Raw genomic sequence first — 25033 nt, forward strand, 5'->3', positions numbered from 1 at the left:
TTAAAAAATATTTAATTTTATATGAGCTGAAATAAGGGTTTCCCCAAAATCATTTTCACATTAGTATTTTTGTGTTATATGTGATATATATGTATATATATTTACCACATTTGTATATGTATATATATTTACACAAAGTTCAGTGTATGACTTGAATCAAGTAATTTCAAAGGGAAAAGTAAGACCACAGTGCATTGTACAAAATATTTAATATACATGCAACACATATAGTATACCAAGGCAACAAAATACACATAAATATCAGCTTATAATTCAGCATTCTATTTTGGGAGAGGATAAGTGAACAATAAATAGACACTACTACCTAAAATTAAAGCTTAAGATGTACATAGTTTCCTCATGCAGACATTAACAAACTATCTCTTATAACTAATATGAAATGAATCATGTAGAAGCCTAAATTCACATTAACAGATGAATTTCATACCAAGAGCTCCAAGAAAGGAGGAAAAGTCATGATCCTCAAATGTCATGTTTAAATCTGCCTGTAGCAGAACATTACAATGCATACATTTCATACACTTTTAGACAAATCTGAAAAATTACCAATTGTGAAATCTTGAATTTCCTTTCTATATTATAAAAAGAATATGGAAAAATTTTAACAATTAATTTTAATCACTGAAAGATAATAAATGTTAGTTGAGAGTGGACATTTAGACAGTTCTTGAAAAAGCAACAAAAGTGCTTAAGGCTGGCCTAGTTGTTGTGCTGTTCCCTACTTCATTCCTCACACCCTCTGCCCAAGCTTTCCCTTCTGCTCATTTTATACTTTCCTTTCATATCCCATGCCATTAAAAACTGCTTGGGACACCTCATACATAATAAGGTGTACAGACGTAAGAGTAGATAGAAGGTGCCATTTCTCAAGAATAATTTGTATTTATACAAGTACAAAAAGTCTTAAGCGAAAGTAATAAAACTCTGAGTATGTTTTGATGCATCTAAGATAACTTACTTTAAGGGCTTCCAGGATCCCTTTGTCCCTGAAATGGCATTATTTAAACTGTCTTCCATATAAGACTAAACTTGTTACTATTTATTACTTTAAACTCCAGATGAGAGTAGAGCTCTAAACATTGTGAAGAACCACCCATTCCTACATCTCTAGTAAAAAAGAATGAATGTGGTAAGTTCAACCATTGCCTCCTCTCAATAAAATCAACTGTTTCAGGAGGAACAACTTTCTCACATATAAAGACGACTAAGTTTGAATGTAATGCTTTATTAATAAACAAAATAGCATATGAAGTCCCCAGATAAGTATTGTAGCCTCTTCATGTAAACAATGTATAAAACTTCTTTGGCACAACTGGTCATGTTCTCCTCATATTACTATAGAAAATATAATTCATACTATGACTTTCTTTTTTAATACGGTGGAATCTTTAGGGACAAAATGTACTGTTGTTCCAAATATTGCAAAAATACTTAAAATACAGCTTGAAGCTTAAAAAAACAACTAACATTTTAACCTATAGAAGTATAAAGATTTTTTTGCAGTAATTTTAAAATGAGATTATGACATGATGGATCCTGTAAAACATACATAATTTATCATTGCCCACTGGGGAAAATATAACTTTATGTCAGACATATTGTTGAGTATGGTAACTTATTTAATAGCTTCTCAGATTCTTAAACTTTAAATATTTTGTTACATTTTTAATATCCTATGTTTTTGAGGCATATTCAATCAAATTTTTAATTGAAACCTTTTTTTTAAATCTCAAGAAAGCAACTTTATTCATTTTACTTAAATGACCTAAAATAATGTAAAATACTTTCCGGTGGCCTTGACAAATTTAATAACTGCCTAAAGGCATATTCCTGCAAGATTTATAAAATATTATATGGAATGTTAAGCTGATACAAATAGTAATTGTTAAAGAAAAGCTGAATAAGCCACTATAAAACTACAGTTATGAAAAACAAAGCATTTAAATATTATTAGAACCTAGGAATAAATTAAATAACTTCTAAAAAAATTACTACTGAGTAAAGAGCAAAAGAAAACACTTAGCTGAAGTCTCTGGTATAATAAAACCAATTCAGTCTTTGAGAAGTATGCTATATTTAAATATATGAAAATCAACTGAGGAATTTTGCAGTGGATTATTAATTTAGATAATCTTAAGTTTTTTTTAGCCTATTCATTTTTTATGTTTCCTCAGTGACAAATACTAGTATTTTAAATTAAAAATAGCAGGATCATTTTTTTTCACTCAAAAGTTTACATGGAGTTGATTGAATTCTATAATATGAGCAACAGAAGTTTAGACAATGTGCCAGAACAATATAAAGTTCCAAAGGTTTTCCCATCGGTTAAACTTCATGTAAAGAGAACATCTGCAACATAAGAAAACTTTTGGTTTTACACAAGATATTCAGGATGGAGTTAGGCCTGGACTTGTCATCTCTGTTGTAGGACTTGCAAGGTAGTCATTAGATTTTAGGCTTGTCAGAGATTTGTAACTTGCCACTGATGTTAAAGACCCACAAAGACCGAGTAGTGATGGAGTATCTTCTTTACCTGAAGATCAGGATAAAATAGCATATGTTTAGTTATCCTTGAAGAATGTTCTCATTTAAAATAAAGTTTTCAAACTATTGCAGCATGTTAACTGTAAATTCAGGGATCTCTTTATCAGTGTGTTTTATCTTTCAGTAATTTCAATGTCACCCTTAAAAAAAAATACTCCAGCGAATTCTTTGTGCTTCTTTGGAGCAGTTCCAGATATGGAAGATTGAAATACCATGTTTTAGAGGAAAATATTTCAAGCTCCCTTTTTTTTTTGTTTGAGAATATGTTCATGTTTCATTAGTGAAAGATAATAGACAGTACAGGCATCCAGGCCCCAGAAATACCAGGAGATCCATATGAAGCTAAAGTAATACTGTGGACACTCAAGACTTAATTTGGGGAATCTTTATAACCTTACTAAATAAATACCTAAGCAACATCTGCTTTGCATAAGGAAATTTGTTATGTGCTGTCCCATGAAAGAGGAACAGTAGCTGCGTTTTCATAGCCCGAGAAAGCAAGTTCTCTCCAGAATCTTAAGTTTCAATACACTTTGCAGATGCCAGCATTGAGTAGCTGATTGCAGGCTATGAAATGCATCATTGAAAACTAGCAGGTTTCCAGAGAAAATGGAAAGTGTAGGTTTTCCTCAGTTACAGAATTATATGCTAAAACAGATATTAGAGGTTTCTAAATATTAGATCCTGTTTCAAATAGCTCCTTGAGGATGTGAGGGTGATCTGGCTGCAACACTTGTCACCCCATGAATCACTAGGGTTGATTCAGTTGATCTGGCTGGCTAGGTGGGTGTCCCCTTCCTCCCTCAAAGCTCCAAGTTAGGACTGCCTTCCTGAATAGAGATCTAGGGCATACAAGAAGCTGCCTTCCCCTGCTATAACCTCCAAACAAGCTTTCAAGGTCAAACAGCACCTCCATATTGTTCCCATTGTCTTTTATACTTTAGTCAACCATGAAAATCATAATCATGGACTTTATTAACTATAAAAGTCTTGAGATACTGTGACTGGAGGCTTGAACCTAGATCCTTGTACATGGTAAGATAGGCATTTAACTAGCCCCCAATTTTTTTCCCATTTAGAAAGGAAAAGACAAAACTAAAGAGAGAAACGCCCTTTCCCAGTACCTTGAGGGGCAGGGAACTCGAAGTTGGGTCATGTGCCCGGCAAAGCAGGCACTCTCCCAGATGAACCATCTTTACAACAGAACTTATCTTGTATTTGTGTTGTGACTTGAAATCGAGTCTTCTGAGTTTGGAAAGTACACTCTAAGTTATATTCTTGCATAGTAGGGAGCCACTGAAGCCTTTTACATATGTGAAGTAATTTTTTTCTTTTAATATTTGAGAGTTCTGTGAAACATGGTTTTGAGGTAAATAAAATGGATACTGGGAAACAAGGAATACAGAGAATGTAACACAAGTAGGAATTTTTAGAAAGGATATATATAGTATGGAGACATGACTTAGTAGATTGTGAAAACTGATAAAAGAACAGACCACCGGGAGTCAGGCGGTAGCACAGCGGGTTAAGCACACGTGGTGCCAAGTGCAAGGACCAGGATCCTGGTTCCAGCCCCCAGCTCCCCACCTGCAGGGGAGTTGTTTCACAGGTGGTGAAGCAGGTCTGCAGGTGTCTATCTTTCTCTCCCGTCTTCCCCTCCTCTCTCCATTTCTCTCTGTCCTATCCAACTACAACGACATCAATAACAACAACAACAATAACTACAACAACAATAAAAAATAACAAGGGCAATAAAAGGGAAAATAAATAAACAAAAAAATGTAAAAAAAAAAAAAGAACAGACCACCAATAAAGAAAACTTGGGAAGAAGGGGGTCTATGAGGAAAAAAAGAGACAATAAATATGTATCCTAATTTTAAGGAATGCTTAAAAATATTCCTTAACCAATCTGGAAAAAAACCTATACATGTAAGAAAAGCATTTTATTGAGCTGTTATGTGAGTACTATGTTACTTTATATGATCAGTGGTCAAGAAGCAGGGTAATAATTGTACAATAAAATTTCATCTATTAGAGCCAATGTATGTTGTAATGGTAGAAGATCAGAAGTGAGTTGTGACCTAGTTGTTTTTGCATATGCATATATTAACTTGGTCACAGGCATTCATACTGATAGCTCTAATCGAGTTACTTATTTTTAGGAGATGACTGAAATGTTTTCAAAGGACCTTACAGGTATTATCTGTCCTTAACGTTAATAGTTACTTGTTCACATAAATGCATGAAAACAGTAGGATGTAAATATCACAATTACTAAAGAAAATATTTATTACAGAAATTACTGTAATTAATAATTAGAAAAATACAAAGTGATTATGAAAATGAGTTCTGCTAGAGTGTTAAATATACACATAATGGAATGCTACTCAACCAAGAAAAAAAGATGACTTCACCACCTCATCTTGGATGGACCTTGAAGGAATCATGGTAAGAGAGGTAAGCCAGAAAGAGAAGGATGAATGTGGTAATGATCTCACTCACAGATAGAAGTTGAGAAATAAGAACAGAAGGGGAAACGCAAAGCAGAACTTGGACTGGGTTTGGTGTACTGCACCAAAGTAAAGGGCTCTGAGGGAGGGGTGAGGGGGAGTCCTGGTGCCTGATGGTGGAGAAGGACCTAAGTGTGTGTGGGGGGCTAGAGTGTTACACAGAAAACTGAGAAATTTTGTTAAAATCTTTATTTATTTACTGGATAGAGACAGCTAGAAATTGAGAGGGAAGGGGGTGATAGGGACAGAGACACCTGCATCCCTGCCACACCACTCACAAAGCTTTCCCCTTGCAGGTGGGGACCGAAGGCTCAAACCCGGGTCCTTGAGCACTGTAACATGTACGCTCAACCAGGTGTGCCACCTTACCAGGCCCCCAAACTGAGAAATTTTACATATGTAAAAACAGCTGCATTTATTGCTGACTATAGACCACTAATCCCCCCAATAAGTTAAAAGAGAAGAAGGAAAAATAAATTTGAGAGGGAAATCCTTCCAGTAGTTGAAACTTTATGAATTATGGAGAAGGACTGCCAGGAATATACCTGAAAACAGATCTTTCTCAGAACAGGAAAGATCGATTTGGAATGGTAGCCTGGCAGGCGGCACAGCAGGAGAGCACAGATAAAACAAACATGAAATCTCGAGTTGACTCCAAGACACTGCATGTGCCAGTGTGCCAGCTGGTGCTCTGGTTCTCTCTCAGTAAAAGAGCTTTCCAAAAGAAATTTGGAAGCCACAATTGATTGGTATGACTGATTCATGAATCATGCAGGATTTATGTTAACATAGCAAATATCAATTTGTAACAGAATTATTTTAACTTTCAAAGATGAGCTGGTTAACTTTCAGAAGCATTCGATATAATTAAGAAAAAAATGAAACTGTAAAGTTTAGGTAAAAGGAAAAGCATCTGCATAAAATATATAGGATATTTCTTGATAACTTGAAATAATTCTCTACAGTAGCAAAGTACTGTTTTTGAAAATGGTTCAGTGTTGGCACTGAGGATAATATGAGTAAAAAATTCTTATTTTTTTTTTATTAGAGAGAGAAATTGAGAAGGGGAGACAGAGAAGGGGAGATGGAGATGCCTGCAGCACTACTTCCCCCCGCTGATGGAAGGGTGGGGGAGGTGTGAATTCAGGTCCTTGCACATGGTGATGTGTATGTTCAACCAGATGCACCACTAACCAGCCCACCTGACAATTTTGATTGAAGAAAAGCATTCATAAGAGATGAACTCTTGGGTTAAGCACAGGTGGCAAGAAGCGAGAGGACCAGCTTAAGGATCCCAGTTCCAGCACCCGGCTCCCCACCTGCAGGGAGTCACTTCACAGGCGGTGAAGCAGGTCTGCAGGTGTCTATCTTTCTCTCCCCCTCTCTGTCTTCCCCTCCTCTCTCCATTTCTCTGTCCTACCAACAACAACGACATCAATAACTACAACAACAACAACAAAAAAACAAGGGCAACAAAAAGGGGAACAAATAAATATTAAAAAAAAGATGAACCCTAGGTGTGAATCTCTTTACACTCGTAAATGAATTTGCATTTAATTCATTTTTAGGTACAATACAGTGATTAAATGATAAGTCTGTTTAAGGTCTAAAAAAAAAAAACCAATGAACAAAGTGAAATTAAGAAAACCTTACTCTTACAGTAGCAACTAAAATAACAAAACACTTTGGAAAATTTTAACCAAAGAAATGCAAGCATTATATTTTAATGAACACAAAATACTGTTGAAAGAAATTCAAGCTTTAAGTTGAAAAAGCAACCCACATTTCTATGGTAGACAAGAAATACTCAGATGACAGTATTTACCAAACTGATCTACAAATTTAATTTGATACCCATGAAAAGTTCACACTTGGGAGTCTGGCAGTAGTGCAGCGGGTTAAGTGCAGGTGGCGCAAAGCACAAGGACCTGCTTAAGGATCCCGGTTCAAGCCCCAGGGGAGTCGCTTCCCAAATGGTGAAGCAGGTCTGTAGGTGTCTTTCTCTCCCCCTCTGTCTTCCCCTCCTCTCTCGATTTCTCTCTGTCCTATCCAACAACGACAGCAATAATAATAATAACCACAACAACATTAAAAAATAGTTCACGCTTTTTGCTCTTAGAAATGACAAGCCAATGGTAAATTTTATACAGAAATGCAAAGAACACTTAAGTAATAAGTTTAACAGATGAAGACAGAGGAAGGACTTCAATAATATGTCAATGGTTGGTCACCTTGATAACATTACTCTAGTGAATAGTAAGAGACATAAAGGCCAACTGGAATGGTTAAAAGAGTTCAGGAAAGGAAGAAATATAGGTCATAATTACATGCCATCTTTTGAATCCACAAACACAAAGGAAAAAATAAACAAAAGTAGGTCATTTAAAATTTAATAATGGCAGGGGGTTAGGTGTTGGCACACCCAATTGAGTGTACATGTTACAATGCACAAGAAACTAAGTTCAAGCCCCTGTCTCCACCTATGGGGGCTGCAGTGATGAAGCAGTGCTGCAGGGGTCTCTCTCTCCCCCCACTTCCTTCTCAAATTCTCTTGGTCTCTGTCCAATAAATAATAAACATAAGAAAAATTAGTGGCAGTTCAATTCCTAAAATGCTAGGTTAGCATACTAGCATGACAGATAGCATGATGGTAAAAGGAAAGAAAGGAAAGGAGAACAGAACATAGAGGATAACATTGTAGAAGTGCATTTTATTGAGTAATAAAACTTCACAGAAATGTTGTTATTACTCTTCTACAATCTTCTACAACTACTGTATAGGTGATTCAGGGAAAATAAAATTTAAATATATTATTTGCTTACCTTCACAAATTAAATGTAATGAGTCCTGTTTATCTCCGTCTTGTGACTGACATGGATCCAGTGAAGTCTGAGAAAGGCTAACTTCTGCTGACAACTGGTCAAGACTTTGATAACTTTTTCTGAAAAACACAGATAAAGTACTCCTTGAATTTTTTTTCTTACAAAAAAGAATGTCTAGAGATATTCTTTAATGGTTTTCTTCACTGTAGTAAATATCTGACTAATTTAACCCCTAAAACTTTCTTTATTCTAGTTGCTGTGTGATCTCCATTACTTTTTTCCTGCTTTCTTTTCAGACTACTAAATAGCAAAAAGAGAAATAATTTGTCAAAAATTTAAATCAACTTTTTATTTATTATACAGCAGCTTAAGGAATGAGAACTTCAGTTAAACTTGGTCTTGGTGTGGCATATTGCAATAAAGCAAAGAACTCTGTAGAAGGACGGAAGGGAGGGTGAGGAGGGTGAAAAGGATGGGGAGGGCATTGGAGTCCTGGTGCATGGGGGTGGAAAAGCACCTAAGGTGAGGTGTGTGTGCAGATATCTGTCATGAGGAGATGAGAAGTTGTACTTGTGTCAACAACTGCACCACAAACTATTAACACGTCAAAAAAACAAAGAAAATAGATGGGAATTTTGGGCTATTGTTGAAGGAACAGCATCTACAGAAGAAACAAAACAGATGTAACAATAATAACAATCTTCACTGCCTTGATTTTTTTTATAGATGTTACTGCATAACAATAATAACTATTATTATTACAAATACTGTGACTTAAAAAGTTTTTGTTTTGAGAGACTTCCGGAGGCGGAGCTACGAGCAGCAGATCGCTTTCTCTCCTCTCCTCTCCTCTCCCGGATCAACTAGGAATACCAAAGGAGACCACCCGGACCGAAACAAGACAGGACTAGAATGACCACAGAAACCCAGTAAATCACCCGTGAGTACAAACACGCGTGGCTGGTGACAGAGAGGAGAGAGGGGCCTAAGGAGAGATTAACTGACTGCTAACAGTTCGACAGTTTGTCAGTGGAGACACCACCTCCAGTCTGCTCCACCAACAAGGGGACAGCTGAAGGGAGGAAAGGACTCCCCAGAGACTCACCAAGTACAACTCTGAGTCTCCATTGCTACTACCCTCAGAATCTGGAGCAGCAACAGGGAGGGACACCAGGGCACAGAGATCTAACCGGGAAACTCAGGAGAAGACCTATACCTCGGTGGCATAGCTGAAGGGCTGTGAAAGTCTCTTTGAATAACCACTGAATTATCTCTGCCACACCCTGCTTTATCTCTTGGTCAGGAGTCATTGATTAAGCCAAGAAGCCTATTGATAGTTTAAAAGCCCTCAGGCTACCATAGCCTACAGGGGGAAAAAAAAAAAAAAGGCTTTTACACCACTGAACTCCAACTCAGGGATTGAAAAACCTCTTAACTTATATAAAATGGTTAAAACAACAAGAAAAAATAATGGAGACTCGAACCAGGACAAGAGTCCAGCTAAAAGTCCTCCAGAGGGCAAAGCACAAAACAACGAGTTCAACATCCAAACATTAGCTAAGGAAATAATAACAGGAGTGAGTAAAGAATTTGAAAAAATTGTAATCAGAACTGCAAGAACAACAAATGAGAATATGGAAGAAAATTCTAATTATCTCATGGTTATTAGAGAGCTGAAAGCTGAAATTGCTGAGCTAAGAAGGCAACTAGCTGAACAAGCTAAAACAGTATCAGAGCAGGGCAACAAAATAGATGAACTCCAGAAAGCAGTAGAGGGCAGAGAGAATAGAATCAATGAGGCTGAAGACAGAATCAGCAAGATTGAGGATGAATTAGAGACAACTAAAGAAGAAGTAAGAGATCTCAAAAAGAGATTAAGAGATGCTGAAAACAACAACAGAGTCCTATGGGATGACTTCAAAAGAAACAATATACGCATTATTGGCTTACCAGAGGAAGAAAGAGAAGGGGAGGAAGAAAGCGTTCTCCAGGCCATAATAGCTGAAAATTTCTCTAGTCTAGACAACACCAAAGACATAAAGATTCAAGAAGCCCAGAGGGTCCCAAACAGAATTAACCCAGACCTAAAGACACCAAGACATGTCATACTTAGATTGGAAAGGAATAAGGATAAAGAAAGGATCCTCAAGGCTGCAAGAGAAAAACAAAGAGTCACCTACAAAGGAAAACCCATAAGATTAGCAGCAGACTTCTCCATACAAACACTACAGGCCAGAAGAGAATGGCAAGATATCTATCGAGTGCTCAATGAGAAAGGCTTTCAGCCAAGAATACTATATCCTGCTAAACTGTCATTCAGACTAGATGGAAGCATCAAAACCTTCTCAGACAAGCAACAGTTGAAGGAAGCAACCATCACCAAGCCTGCCTTGAAAGAAGTTCTGAAAGGTTTCCTATAAACAACCAGACCACCACAAATAGAACATATATCAAAACACTCTAAAACTCTACAAGAATGGTGTTAAAATATCTTTAATCTTTGATATCAATAAATGTGAATGGCCTGAATTCACCTATTAAAAGACACAGAGTAGGAAGATGGATCAGAAAACACAACCCAACAATATGTTATCTACAGGAAACTCACCTAACGCAACAAGACAAACACAGACTTAAAGTGAAAGGATGGAAAACTATCATTCAAGCCAATGGCCCACAAAAAAGGGCAGAAACAGCTATTCTCTGACATGATAGACTTTAAAATAGATAAGATTAAAAAAGATAGGAATGGACACTACTTAATGCTCAGAGGATCAGTCAATCAAGAGGACTTAACAATTATTAATATCTATGCACCCAATGAGAAGCCATCTAAATACATCAAACTTCTACTGAAAGAGCTACAGCAATATATTAACAGTAACACAATCATAGTAGGGGACTTCAACACCCCACTATCTCAACTTGACAGATCATCCAGGAAGAAAATCAGTAAAGACATAAGGGAGCTAAATGAAGAGATAGATAACCTAGAACTATTGGACATTTTCAGAGTCATTCAGAGCAAGTTGTGGTATATATACACAATGGAATACTACTCAGCTGTAAAAAATGGTGACTTCACCGTTTTCAGCCGATCTTGGATGGACCTTGAAAAAATCATGTTGAGTGAAATAAGTCAGAAACAGAAGGATGAATATGGGATGATCTCACTCTCAGGCCGAAGTTGAAAAACAAGATTAGAAAAGAAAACACAAGTCGAACCTGAAATGGAATTGGAGTATTACACCAAAGTAAAAGACTCTGGGGTGGGTGGGTGGGTGGGGAGAATACAGGTCCATGAAAAATGATGAATGAAATAGTGGGGGTTTTATTGCTAAATGGGAATCTGGGGAATGTTATGCATGTAAAAAAAAAAAAAAAGAAGTAGAAACGCAAAGCAGAAATTGACTGAGTTTGGAATATGGCACCAAAGTAAGAAAGCAGAAGTATACTAGAGTTTGCAGTGAGTACCTCCCTAATACTTCCTCTCCACTTTTCCAAGCTTTGGGTCCATGATTGCTCAACAATTTGTTTGGCTTTGTATGTTAACTCTCTTTTCAGTCACCAGGTTCCAGGTATCATCAGGATGCCGGCCAGACTTCCCTGGATTGAAGACACCACCAATGTGTCCTGGAGCTCAGCTTCCCCAGAGACCCATCCTACTAGGGAAAGAGAGAGGCAGACTGGGAGTATGGACCGACCAGTCAACGCCCATGTTCAGCGAGGAAGCAATTACAGAAGCCAGACCTTCTACCTTCTGCAACCCTCAATGACCCTGGGTCCATGCTCCCAGAGGGATAGAGAATGGGAAAGCTATTGGGGGAGGGGGTGGGATATGGAGATTGGGCGGTGGGAATTGTGTGGAGTTGTACCCCTCCTACCCTATGGTTTTGTTAATTAATCCTTTCTTAAATAAAAAAAAAAAATAAAAAATAAAAAAAAAATAAAAAAGTTTTTGTTTTAATGTTGGGTAATAGCATACCTGTTTTTGGTAATAACCCATCAAGATAACTGATTATCTTCCCATGTATATTTGCTACTGTGAGTAAATTTTATATTAAACTAATTAGGAGTCAATTATAATAGAGGAAAATTTACTTATAAACAGAAAGTTAGTCAGGCTGGGCAGTGGTGCACCCAGTTAAGCACACATAGTACTAAGCATAGGGACCCAAAGACAGATCTGGGTTTGAGCCCCTCTCTCCCCACCTGTAGCAGGGACACTTCACAAAGCGATGAAACAGGTCTGCAGGTGCCTATCTTTCTCTCTCCCTCCCTATCGTCCCCTCCCCTCTCAATTTTTCTCTATCCTATCCAAAAATTAAAAAATGGTCACAGGAACAATGGATTCAAAGTGTAGGCACTGAGCCCCCAAGATAACCCTGGAGGCAAAAAGTAATTAATTAATTAATTAGAAAGTTAATAATGTTTTATTATTAGACATTTCTCATATTTGTTTTGTCAGGATAAAACTTGCTCAAGAGATATAAAGCAATTCTGCTGTTACTGACATTTCATATGAGAGTAGAATGCATGATTTATCCCACAGATAAATAATCTACAAAAAGCTATTTATTTTTCTCAGTTTAAGAGTAGTCAAACACTGTCTCATGCCCTAGAAATTCCATGTGCTCTGTGAATTTTTATAAAGCGTACATAACATGTATATTTTTCTCTTCATACACATAAGAGTAGACTTACCTACAAATTTATCAGAGCAAGTATATGAAGTATAGAGTGATAAATACAATAGCTATACATTTGGTTTTTTTCTCCAAGAAATGAAGAAGAGTGATATAATAACTTGACTAGATTACAAAGTGTTCTTGCATTATAACATGACGACTTTCCAAATGTTGATTATAAAAGTTCTGAATTTTATTCAGAAGTAGAAAGAAATCTTACTTTAGGAAAACGTTGATAATTATAGTAGATAACATGTAAATAAGATAAAAGTATGAAACTTAAAAAACCTGATACCCAATATTTACATAGCTCTTACCAATGCTAGTGACTGTTTATATACATTAACTTTTTTATCCCTTACAATTGCCATAATATGTTGAAATTATTATCATCACCACTTTATAGCAAAGGAAACAAGCACAAAAAAAATAAGATTTGAATTTGACCACCTAGCTCTGATTCCTGTCCCTTAACTCCGCTATCTTCTTCCAGTATAAGGAAAAAAGATTATGCTTATTTTACTAAGTATCCTTCTAAAGAATAACCTTGTTTTCTGAGATAGACCATGTAAACCATATTGTATTAAGTACTATCACTGATAATTTCATCTGATTTCTAATATGTCACATTTTATTAGCTACAAAGGAATGCAGGAATGCAGGAATTTAATATGAGACTGTCTTTTTTACTTTTCTTTTTTGCCTGCATGTTTATCGTTGGGGCTCAATGCCTGCACTATGAACCCATTGCTCATGGCAGTTTTTTTACACTGTTGTTACTGTTTTGCTGCTGTTATTATTGTTGCTGCTGCTGCTGTTGTTGGATAGGAGAGAGAGAAATTGAGAAAGGAGGGGAAGATAGAGAGCGGGAGAGAAAGAGAGACACCTGTAGATCTGCTTCACCCTTTGTGAAGTGACTCTCCTGCAGGTGGGGAGCTGGAGACTTAAACTGATCCTTGAGCCGATTCTTGCGCTTTGTACTATGTGCACTTAACCCGCTGCGCTACTGCCCAGCCCCCTCTTTTCTACTTTTCTAAACGTTAATTACACTCACCGCAATGGTATCTGCAAATAGATTTATTTCTGGAATCCCAACCCCAGCTTCCCTCCCACTCCCACCCGCCACACACACACCCAAACTTCCTGATGCTCAAGTCCCTTATACTTGACTTTCTATATCTTAAAGTTCTGCCCAGATTGATTGATGTCATTAATTCAAAACCCATGGTTGGAAAAATATAAGTAGACCTAAACAGCTCAAACTCATGTTGTTTAAGGGTTAACTGTATTTCTCAAAAATTAATTTAAATAATGACTAATTTATTTAATCAAATAACAAACCAAGATAGTAAGAATAATGCATTATGACTGTGATAAAAGTTTTTAATTTTTCTATACCTTTACATTGCTCAATACACTTTAAATCATACTTTTAAGACTTATTTCACAAATATTTGTGACATAGAAAAAAAAATAAGGGGACAGGAGGTAGTTTATCAGGTAGAACACAAGTCTTATGATGAAAAGCTCTTAGATTCAAGCACTGGTACCACCCAGGAACAGCATGCTTGGATGGGAGCGGGGGACCTCCGTGGATGGTGGATTGGTACAGTGAAGGAAAGAGAGAGGGAAAGAAAGAGGCACCTGCAAGACTGTTACACTGCTCATGAAAGTTCTCTCTTGCAGCTGAGGACTGAGGGTTTGAACCTGGGTACTTGTGCATAGTAATATGTGTGCTTTATCTAGTGAGCCACTGCTCAGCTCTTAGTATTTTTCTTTATAAATTAAAATGTCTATAAAGAATCAAAAGTAATGAACAACTAAAGAAGTGACTCAGTGTGCAAAGTACATGCTTTTCATAAGTGAGATCCTTTTCATAAGTGAGTACTGTCTAATCCACGGTACTTCCTACAACTTAGTGAATTCTGGTTTTGGTCTTAGTCTCTGTCTCTGTTATCCTTTTATCTCTCATAAAACAAATGAGTAATTAATACTTTTTAAAGAGGTAATAGTATGATGACCTACATTACTTTTTTTTGTCCAATAGATACATTGAGGTAAGTAATAATGTACATTATCTGGTATCCACTGGATAACAGTGTAATGCACCTGAGACAAACCCATCTGGAGAAAATGAAAACACATATTTGCATACTGTCTACACAGAGACATGGGAATATGTTTGGAAAAAAAAACAAGCTATGCATTTCATTCTGGGTTTGACTTTCATAGAAAATGTTTATGGAACATCATAAAACATTTGCTATAGTAGAATATCTAGTTGCTTGATCTATTGTTAATGGAATGATTCAAAGGATTCTGAAAGGGAAGGTTTCATGTAAATGAGGTCAAAGGAAAACCTACAGGCTGTAAAATATTTTTCTAGGCTCAGTGTGATAGGAACTTTGACTCCAAAAATATTAGAAATACAAACATGGAAAGGAGAACCTCTAATTAATCTGAAGTAATTATATATACTCATCAAAAGTCATTAAGAAAAATCAATCTAACTAGTACTTCATGAAAAACAACAGAAACATAGTTCTCACTAATTTTGTGGCTAGTAAGCAAACTGGAAGACAATAACAAATTTAAATTATAAAAATGCTTAAGTAGAAAAAAAATATTATGACATATGAATGAAAATAAAAACATAACATTTTATACAAATAAATATATTATATTTACATATTATATACTGTATACCAAATATATACATATATGAAAGTATAAAAATATGATGACAATGAAGAGAGTATTTTGGGATTGAAATGAGTATAACAAGATCATATAGTTGATAAACTAGTTACTAATAGGCAGTTGGAAAAGTCGTAATATATTTACATTTTTCTATGCAAAAATGCATCATGACTTTTTTGACAGCCATTATTTTTTTACTGATTTACAGAGTTACAAAACAATAGGGGTACAATTACACACCATTCCTACCACCTGAGTTCTGTATCCCCACCCCCTTAGTGGAAACTGCAGTGATTCTCCCAAGGTCATAGATATGGACTATTATTTCTATAACTATTTGTATGTATATATACACACACGTTTGTTTGTTTATTTTACCAGAGCGCTACTTAGCTATGGCTTATAGGGGTGCAGGGGATTGAACCTGGGAATATGAGCCCCAGGCATGAAAGTCTCTTTGTATAACCATTATGCTATCTAGTACCCCTATTTAGATATTTTTTTCCCCATTTTTCTTCTATGGTCCTGCCTTCTCTTCCAATTTAAGTCACAGCTACACTTATTACTATTTGCAAATGTCTTTCCTTTTTTCCTCCACTCTGCATCCTGATGGAACTGGGTTTTAGAGCCCTCAGGTCATCTTCCCCTAACATTTTTCCCCCTCTGGGAGTATGGACCAACATTCTTTTTGGTGTGCAGAAGGTTGCAGTTCTGGTTTCTGTAATTGCTTCTTTGCTGGACATGGATGTTGGCAGATTGATCCATACCCCCAGCCTGTTTCTAGCTTTCCCTAGTGGGTTAGGGCGCTAGAGAAGTGAGGTACATTGGTGAATTCATCTGCCCATATAGTTTAGGATGGAATCATAGTAGCACCTGCAACTTGGTGTCTGAAAGGCTGTATGTTATGAGGCAAGACAAAACGTTTACTAAATAGGAACCAGAAAGTGGAAACAGAGCATGTAAGAAAAGGGATCTTAGGGTGGTAAGAAGCTATGAAGTTTATTTTAGGTATGTTCCTTGGGGCCCATGATTTGGTGATTTTTGCCTGAGCTTGATAATTAACTTGGAGGTGGGCTAAAAACATTGTCTGGGAAAATGGTGTCAGAATTGAGAACAGGGTTAGAAAGTCAGATTAGGGTTGAGAATAGCTGCCAAAGAGAAATACAGTTACTGTTTACCACATTAATCTGATATATATGATTTAACACAAGTGCCTGTATAACCTGAGTCCCTGTCTGTATGAGCTCACAGTCCATGGTCACAGCTGGGAATATTCTAGGCTGCACTCATTTCAGGATCAGCCTTCCTTGAGTGCAGAGTAGGCTGACCCAGCCTCCCTCTGGAAAGTGGGGGACAACCTATTATTTTAACTGATATTTAACAAACTTATGTGACTTGAACTTTAAAAGTAAGGGAACATTAATAGAGAACTTACTAAGGGGGGGGGGGATCTGGTAGCACAATGGATTAAGTGCACATGTGAAGCACAAAGACGGGTGTAAGTATCCGGGTTGGAGGCCCTGGCTCCCCATCTGCGGGGGGTTGAGGGGTCATTTCACAAGCGGTGAAACAGGTCTGTAGGTGTCTCTCTCTCCTCCCCTCTGCCTTCCTCTCCTCTCTCGATTTCTCTCTGTCCTATCTGGCAATAACAATAAGGGCAACAAAATGGAAAAAAAAAAGTCTCCAAATGGAAACAGAGCAGGTAAGAAAAGGGATCTTAGGGTGGTAAGAAACTAGGAAGTCTATTTTAGTGGATTCGTAGGAGGCACTGAGCTGCAGAGATAACCCTGGAGGGAAAAAAAAAAAAAGCTTTCTAGAAGCAAAAAGTAACCTTTTATGTGTGTGCTAAATAAATGTGCTTTATATAGTTACTGAATTTTACAGTGAGTTTATAATGCCTTAAACTTTTAACATAATATTTTTGTATTTGAGATCCTGAATATTTTTGTATTTGAGATCCTGAATAGCTAACCTGGCAGGTTTAAACAGTCAAGAAATGACAAGAGTATTTTAAAGTTGTATACCCATGCCGTTTTCTCAGACAATATTCTTTTTTTAAATATTTATTTATTTATTCCCTTTTGTTGCCCTTGTTGTTTTATTGTTGTAGTTATTTATATTGTTATTGATGTCATCGTTGTTGGATAGGACAGAGAGAAATGGAGAGAGGAGAGGAAGACAGAGAGGGAGAGAGAAAGACAGACACCTGCAGACCTGCTTCACAGCCTGTGAAGCGACTCCCCTGCAGGTGGGAAGCCAGGGGCTCAAACTGGGATCCCTGCATGGGTCCTTGCACTTGTGCCACGTGCGTTTAACCCGCCACGTGCGTTTACTGCCAGAATGCCTTTCAGACAATATTCTTATCCAACTTCAGACTAGCTATCAAACTCAAGCAAAAGTACCCTAACTGCTTGTCCCCAGGAACATGCCTAAAATGGACTTTCTAGCTTTCTTCTACCCTAAAATCCCTAATCTCATCTGCTCTGTTCCTTCCTACCTTTTTGTTCCTGTTCATTAACCACTTTGTCTCACTTTATGTCCTGCCACCTTCCAGACACCAAGTTACAGATGCTACCATGATTCTATCCTGACTTCTCTAGGCAGACAACCTTACCAGTGTGGCCTGGAACCTCGCTTCTCTAGAGCTCTGTCCCACTAGGGAAAGATAGAAATTGGCTGGGGGTATGGATTTCCATGCCAACATCCATGTTCAGTGGAGAAGCAATTACAGAAGCCAGAACTTCTACCTTTTGCACCCCAAAAACAACCCAGCAGGGGGGAAGTGACAGGAGGAAGAAGAGAAGAGGACTCTGAACTCTGTTCTGTCAGCACCCAAGGGAAGAGGAGAAAAAGGAGAGGGACATATGGAGATAGTAATGGTGTCATGAGTGTCATGGAGGGGAAGAGAAGACTGGATCAGGAAGAAAAAGGGGGCAATTATGTATAAGTGTAGACAAATAATTGTAGAGATGGTGGTTGTCCCATCTACAAATTTAAGGGAACTGTGGTGGTATGCAGCGAGGAGACTAAAGATTCAGAACCCTGTTGTTGGTGGGAATGGAGTAGATTTATACCCCTGCTGACATGTAATTTTGTAACTCAGTATTAAGTCACTAATAAGATTTTTTTTTTATTTAAGAAAGGATGAATTAACAAAACCATAGGGTAGGAGGGGTACAATTCCATACAATTCCCACCACCCAATCTCCATATCCCACCCCCTCCCCTGATAGCTTTCCCATTATCTATCCCTCTGGGAGCATGGACCCAGGGTCATTGTGGGTTGCAGGGTCATTGTGGGTTGCAGGGTCATTGTGGGTTGTCTGGCTTCTGTAATTGCTTCCCCGCTGAACATGGGCATTGACTGGTCGGTCCATACTCCCAGTCTGCCTCTCTCTTTCCCTAGTAGGATGGGTCTCTGGGGAAGCGGAGCTCCAGGACATATTGGTGGGGTCTTCAGTCTAGGGAAGCCTGGTGTTTTCATGAAGGCCCCTGTTTTTTAACTGAAAAAACTATAACATTAAGGTCTGAGTTACAAGACTAATAACTAAAAAATGAATGTGTTTTATATTAATATCTACTTTAAATAAGTTAGTGGTGAACTATTTTTTTCCAAAAGACATATTAGTACCTCTGTTTTCATATGGAGTTACCTATTGAGAAGCTAATAAGGAGTCTAGGTGAAAGATTTGTTTATAGTTTATCTTTGCATGTTGTAATTGTGACTATTACTGAAGGAACTAAAGTATTTGTAGTACAAGGTGAAATTGCTTATATTTTTATTTAGCTTGAGTTCCACTACTATGCTGGCACTTACTCATAGAATAATACCTTTTGCAGTGGTAGACCTCAAATTCATTTCATTTTTTTCCATATTATCCAGTAATTCCTCTCCTGGGGTTATACCCCAAGGACTCCATAACACCCAACCAAAAAGAGGTGTGTACTCCTATGTTCATAGCAGCACAATTCATAATAACTAAAACCTGGAAGCAACCCAGGTGCCCAACAACAGATGAGTGGCTGAGAAAGCTGTGGTATATATACACAATGGAATACTATGCAGCTATCTTCTTCTTCTGGCGTTTGCCCTTCTTCCGTAGCCAGTCAACAGCATCAGGTTGAGCCTGATGTCTGCTTGTTGCTGGCTTTGAAAGTGACTGGGATCCATGTGGATTCAGTCGGCTAGGAAGGATCATCAGTTTCCCCAATAAATGGGTACTCACGGGATGCACCACGAGAAGGTCGATCCAATGCAATGAACCCACCTTCTCTGACCCATCTTGGACAGAGCTAGAAGGAATTATGTTAAGTGAGCTAAGTCAGAAAGATAAAGATGAGTATGGGATGATCCCACTCATCAACAGAAGTTGAGTAAGAAGATCTGAAAGGGAAACTAAAAGCAGGACCTGACCAAACTGTAAGTAGGGCATCAAAGTAAAAACCCTGTGGTGAGGAGTAGACATGCAGCTTCCTGGGCCAGTGGGGGGTGGGAGTGGGTGGGAGGGATGGGTCACAGTCTTTTGGTGGTGGGAATGGTGTTTATGTACACTCCTAGTAAAATGTAGTCATATAAATCACTAGTTAATTAATACGAGAGGGAGAAAATTAATTGTATGTCTCGAAGTTTATCAAAACATAAACTGAATCGTTTTAACATATAGGCTGTTTAATTGATATGCAGACTCTCTCAAAAGCCTAGACCAAGTAGATCAGAAGCAACCAATAGCACATCTATATACAAGATACTGGGTACTGTACAGCAAACCCTAACAAATGGACTTTTCAAAGTTAACCCAATTACCAAACAATGTGATGATAACATTAACTATCGATTGTCTTTCTGAACCCTAAGACAGCAGGAACCTCACATCTCCACTATAGAGCCTCTACTCCCCCCAGTCCTGGAACCCTTGGATAGGGCCCACTTTCCCGTATGCCTCTCCCAATCCATATCAAATAATATTGCATCTGCCGATCACAACCTAACCAACACAACGATTGCCACCTCAACATGCTTCACTTCAGACTGTGTCCAGAGACTTCACGTGTGGAATGACAACCCTTCAGCTTCATTACTCGGGTGAGACCTTTCCTTTCATAGTATACTCTAATTCCATCTCAGGTGGTTCACTTTCTAACAAAGTCCCAAAACCTAGATATACACCAGTTTCTGTGAGAGAGAACATATGTTCACACGTATCCATAAACTACTGCAAAATATATACCTGAAAGCAGAAATACACTAGAGTTTGCAGTGAGTACCCCCCTAACACTTCCTCTCCACTATTCCAAGCTTTGGGTCCATGATTGCTCAACAATTTGTTTGGCTTCGTATGTTAACTCTCTTTTCAATCACCAAGTTCCAGATGTCATCAGGATGCCGGCTAGGCTTCCCTAGACTGAAGACCCCACCAATATGTCCTGGAGCTCCACTTCCCCAGAGACACACCCTACTAGGGAAAGAGAGAGGCAGACTGGGAGTATGGACCGACCAGTCAACGCCCATGTTCAACGGGGAAGCAATTACAGAAGCCAGACCTTCTACCTTCTGCAACCCTCAATGACCCTGGGTCCATGCTCCCAGAGGGATAGAGAATGGGAAAGCTATCAGGGGAGGGGGTGGGATATGGAGATTGGGTGGTGGGAATTGTATGGAATTGTACCCCTCCTACCCTATTGTTTTGTTAATTAATCCTTTCTGAAAAAAACAACAACAACAAAAAAAACAGGGGCCTCAGGAGTCGGGCAATAGCGCAGTGGTTTAAGCGCACGTGGTGCGAAGCACAAGCACACGCTGAAGGATCCTGGTTTCAACCCCTGGCTCCCTACCTGCAAGGGAGTCGCTTCACAGGCGGTGAAGCAGGTCTGCAGGTGTCTCTCTTTCTCTTCCCCTCTGTCTTCCCCTCCTCTCTTCATTTCTCTCTGTCCTATGTAACAACTACAATATCAAAAACAGTAATAGCTACAGCAACAATAAAAAACAATAAGATCAATAAAAAGGAAAAATAAATATAAATAAATAAAATTTTAAAGAAACAGGGGCCTCTACTTCAAATACTATACACAAAATAAATACCAAGTATTGCCAAATCAGTTGTTCAGTCATAAATTATAAATGAAGATAGTCTTCTATTAAATAAGCCACAGAAAAGTAAAATTGTATACAATATATATTCTAGTATAGGCTCACAACTTTCATATGCATATGTGTATAATCATAACAGTATGATTTAGCAGATGTTGAACAGCATTCTACTGAGCTATTATCTAAGTAATATATTCACTTTTCCTTATCAGTCTGTAAAACAAACAGAATAATTAAAATCCCTAGAATTTTTTTTGGGTTATCCCTGGGGCTCAATGCCTGCACTACAAATTCACTGCTCCTGGAGGCTATTTTTTCCCTTTTGTTGCCTTTGCTGTTTATCGTTATTATTGTTGACAGACAGACTGTGCCCCACATAGTCAATGACTGCCACCTCTCCAGATTCAAAGGAGGTCTCGAAACTTTACATCAGGCTCAACCTGACGCTGTTGACTGGCTACGGAAGAAGGGCAAACGCTAGAAGAAGAATTGTTGTTGTTATTGCTGTCATCCTTGTTGGATAGGACAGAGAGAAATGATAGAGGAGGGTAAGACAGAAAGGGGGAGAGAAAGATAAGACACTTGCAGACCTGCTTCCCTGTCTGTAAAGCGATCTCCCTGCAGGTAGGGAGCCGAGGGCTCCAACCCAGATCCTTGTGCCAGTCTTTGCACTTCATGCCATGTGAGCTTAACCTGCTGCCCTACCGCCCAGCCCCCTAGAATTTTTTTTTTAAGAAAAAGTGGTCAAATTTATTTGGATTTCACATTTGATAAATGAAAACAAAACCACTGAGTAATGCAAGTATAGATATTAAAACAATTCCTGGCTACCAATTACTCAGGGAAAGATATCCTAAAAAGCATAGTTGAACTGTGTATCTCTACCAGCAAAATTTAAAAACAAGGACGTGTAGAAAAAGTTAAAGAGATTAGGAGAAAAGATAAAATAAAATATTAGAAATGGGTAGGGTAGTGACACACCCGGTTGAGTGATAAAGCAGTGCTGCAGATGTCTTTTTTTTTTTTTTTTTGCCTCCAAGGTTATTGCTGGGGCTTGATGCCTGTACCACGAATCCACTGCTCCTGGAGACCATTTTTCCCCCCTTTTGTTGCCCTTGTTGTCTTATCATTGTTCTGGTTATTATTATTGTTGTTGTTGTTGCTGTCATTGGATAGGACAGAGAGAAATAGAGAGAGGAGGGGAAGACAGAGAGGGAGAGAGAAAGATAGACACCTGCAGACCTGCTTCACTGCCTGTGAAGCAACTCAACTATAGGTGGGGAGCCGGGGGCTGGAACTGGGGTCCTTATGCCGGTCCTTGCGCTTTGCACCGCATGTGCTTAACCCGCTGTGCTACCGCCTGACTCCATGCAGATGTCTTTCTTGCTCTCTCCCTATCTCCCATTTCCTCTCTATTTCTCTATCCAATAATTAAATAAAATATATTTTTTAAAAAGTTCAGAAAGGAAGAAAAAGAACAGAACTAGATGGAATGAAAGCAGTGAAAATAATCAAGAAATTAGCTAGTGACAAAAAAAAAAGAAAGAAAAAGAAATAGAAAAGATTGTGAATGTGGCTAAATTTCAAGAAAAGAATTAAAAAGTAATACAATTCACAAGTACCAAGATGAAGATTATCTAAGAGCAACAAAGATTTTGCTGTTCTCTAAATTCCACGATTAGGTCACTATGATTAAATGAAATATTCTTCAACATTAGGGCAAAGAAATAGGAAAAAGAAAGTTTGGGTCATATGTAGAGTGATTACATATCTTCTATAGCCTCCTAAAATTATTATTAAAAAATTTCGGTATTATCTATTTATTGGATAGAGACAGCCAGAAATCGAAAGCAAAGGGGGTGATAGAAAAGGTGAGGGGATAGAGATACACCTGCAACATTGCTTCACTACTTGCAACGCTTTCTACTTCAGGTGGGGACCAGAGGCTTGAATCCAGGTCCTTACACATTGTAACATGCGCACTCAACCTGGTGAACCACCACCCAGCCTCCAAAAATTATATTTAATGAACATGAGCAATTTTTTTCAGACTTGTCTATAAGAAATACTTTTCATTAAGAACAAGTAACTATATGACTATTTTTTTCATTAGGTAGAATTTTGTAATCTTTCAGCAGAAACTCTATCCTAAAACAAATACAAACACCAAAGATAGAATTCAAAAGTAGATGATTTCTGAAAATTGAGCTCATAGACAACTGTAGAACTCACTGAAGATTAGCTAAAAATGTAGGTGCTAGGTGCAAAACTACGTAATAGTTTCGCAGATATTTCACTTCCCCAGGGTGCCTTGGTTTCAAAATATCAAAACATCCACTACTTTAACCTAACTTTACCAAGCCAAAGTAGTATCAAAGTCTTTTTCTTTAAATAATGAATTAAGAAAGAATAGCTGAAAAAAACAAAATAGATAGCTATATGCTTGGGTACAACTAGATTTTTTTTTATTAGTTGGAAAAAAAATATTACACTTACTCATACCACTGTTTATTGTGTTTTCGGTAAAGCAACGTATCCAAGGCAACAGCATTGACATCCAGAGCTCCTGGGGAAGGCCACTGGTTGGTGAGATGGGCAGTTAACTCTTGTCTTGATCTTAAATCATTATTCTTTAGCACAGTCCTGTGAATATTAAGATGGTGAGTGCTTTTGTCTTTACTTTTCTGCAATGGCAGTGGAACCTAATGGTATTATCAATTTAGGCCCCCATAATCCACGTTTTTTAAAATGAATTTTTATCAGAACTGCTGGAATGTGAGTTGGGACTATGACTGATTGGTCTCCTTCAGTGTGTGTTTTTCATTCATTATTTGTTGGCTACAACTTTCACTACCTATGAAATTCAGACTGTCTTTCTACGAAGTTATTACTAAGGAACTCAAACTGTACTTTGTATCTTAACTAGAAAACAATGTCAAATCAGGTTACCACATGAAAGTTAAATATGAAAGAAAGTCATGCACCTACTTGCATGATTTTCTAGTTTAGAATTCATATTACATTCAAGTAAACAACTCAGTAAAGCAAAATGCCAAAATAGATAGAAATAAGATATCCAAAGAAGCTTATTGCAATGTGAATAATTTAAAAAATTAAACTACAGAAAAATATACACTAAAAATTCATAAGGTCCCCATAACTGTTTTCAGTAGAAGTTAATTACTAGTAAATGCATCACAAAATGATTAAATCAATGACAATTGTATTGAATGATACAATGTACTGGAAACACTTCAATGGCCAAATAAAGTTGTTATTACAATGCATATATATATATTTATTTTTTTATTTTTTATTGCCACTAGGCTTATCTCTGCGGCTTGGTTCCTACATGACAAGCCCACTGCTCATGGTGGCCATTTTTTTTCTTTATTTGATAGCACAGAGAGAAATTGAGAAGAGAGAGGGAGAGAGATGGAGAGAGAAAGAAACTGAAGGGGGGGGTAGATCGCATAATGGTTATGCAAAGAGACTCGAATGCTGGAGGCTCTAGGTCCCAGGTTCAATCCTCTGCAGCACCATAAGCCAGAGCTAATTAGTGCTCTGGCAAAAGAGAAAGAGAGAGAGAGAGAGAGGAACTTATTTCACTGCTCATGGAGCTTCCTCCGCCTGCCTGCCCCCCCCCCCAGGTGGAGTGTG

General features: G+C 37.8%; 1 protein-coding gene across 2 annotated transcripts in view; it reads right to left on the minus strand.

The window, feature by feature from the left end:
• Positions 1 to 190: 190 nt before the first annotated feature.
• RUNDC3B (RUN domain containing 3B) overlaps positions 191 to 25033 on the minus strand; it is a 138967-nt gene continuing 114124 nt past the window's right edge. The window contains exons 9-11 of one of the 2 annotated variants that reach the window (XM_060196292.1): positions 23870 to 24016; positions 7898 to 8016; positions 191 to 2554 (exon numbers count right to left, since the gene is read on the minus strand). In XM_060196292.1, the coding sequence (XP_060052275.1) occupies positions 2409 to 2554; positions 7898 to 8016; positions 23870 to 24016 (412 nt within the window). In that variant the 3' untranslated portion in view covers positions 191 to 2408. The remainder of the gene's footprint in view (positions 2555 to 7897; positions 8017 to 23869; positions 24017 to 25033) is intronic. The other variant, XM_007531924.3, reaches the window with a different exon arrangement.

The sequence above is a fragment of the Erinaceus europaeus genome, chromosome 8 (genome assembly GCF_950295315.1).
Source record: "Erinaceus europaeus chromosome 8, mEriEur2.1, whole genome shotgun sequence".
Lineage (NCBI taxonomy): Eukaryota > Metazoa > Chordata > Mammalia > Eulipotyphla > Erinaceidae > Erinaceus > Erinaceus europaeus.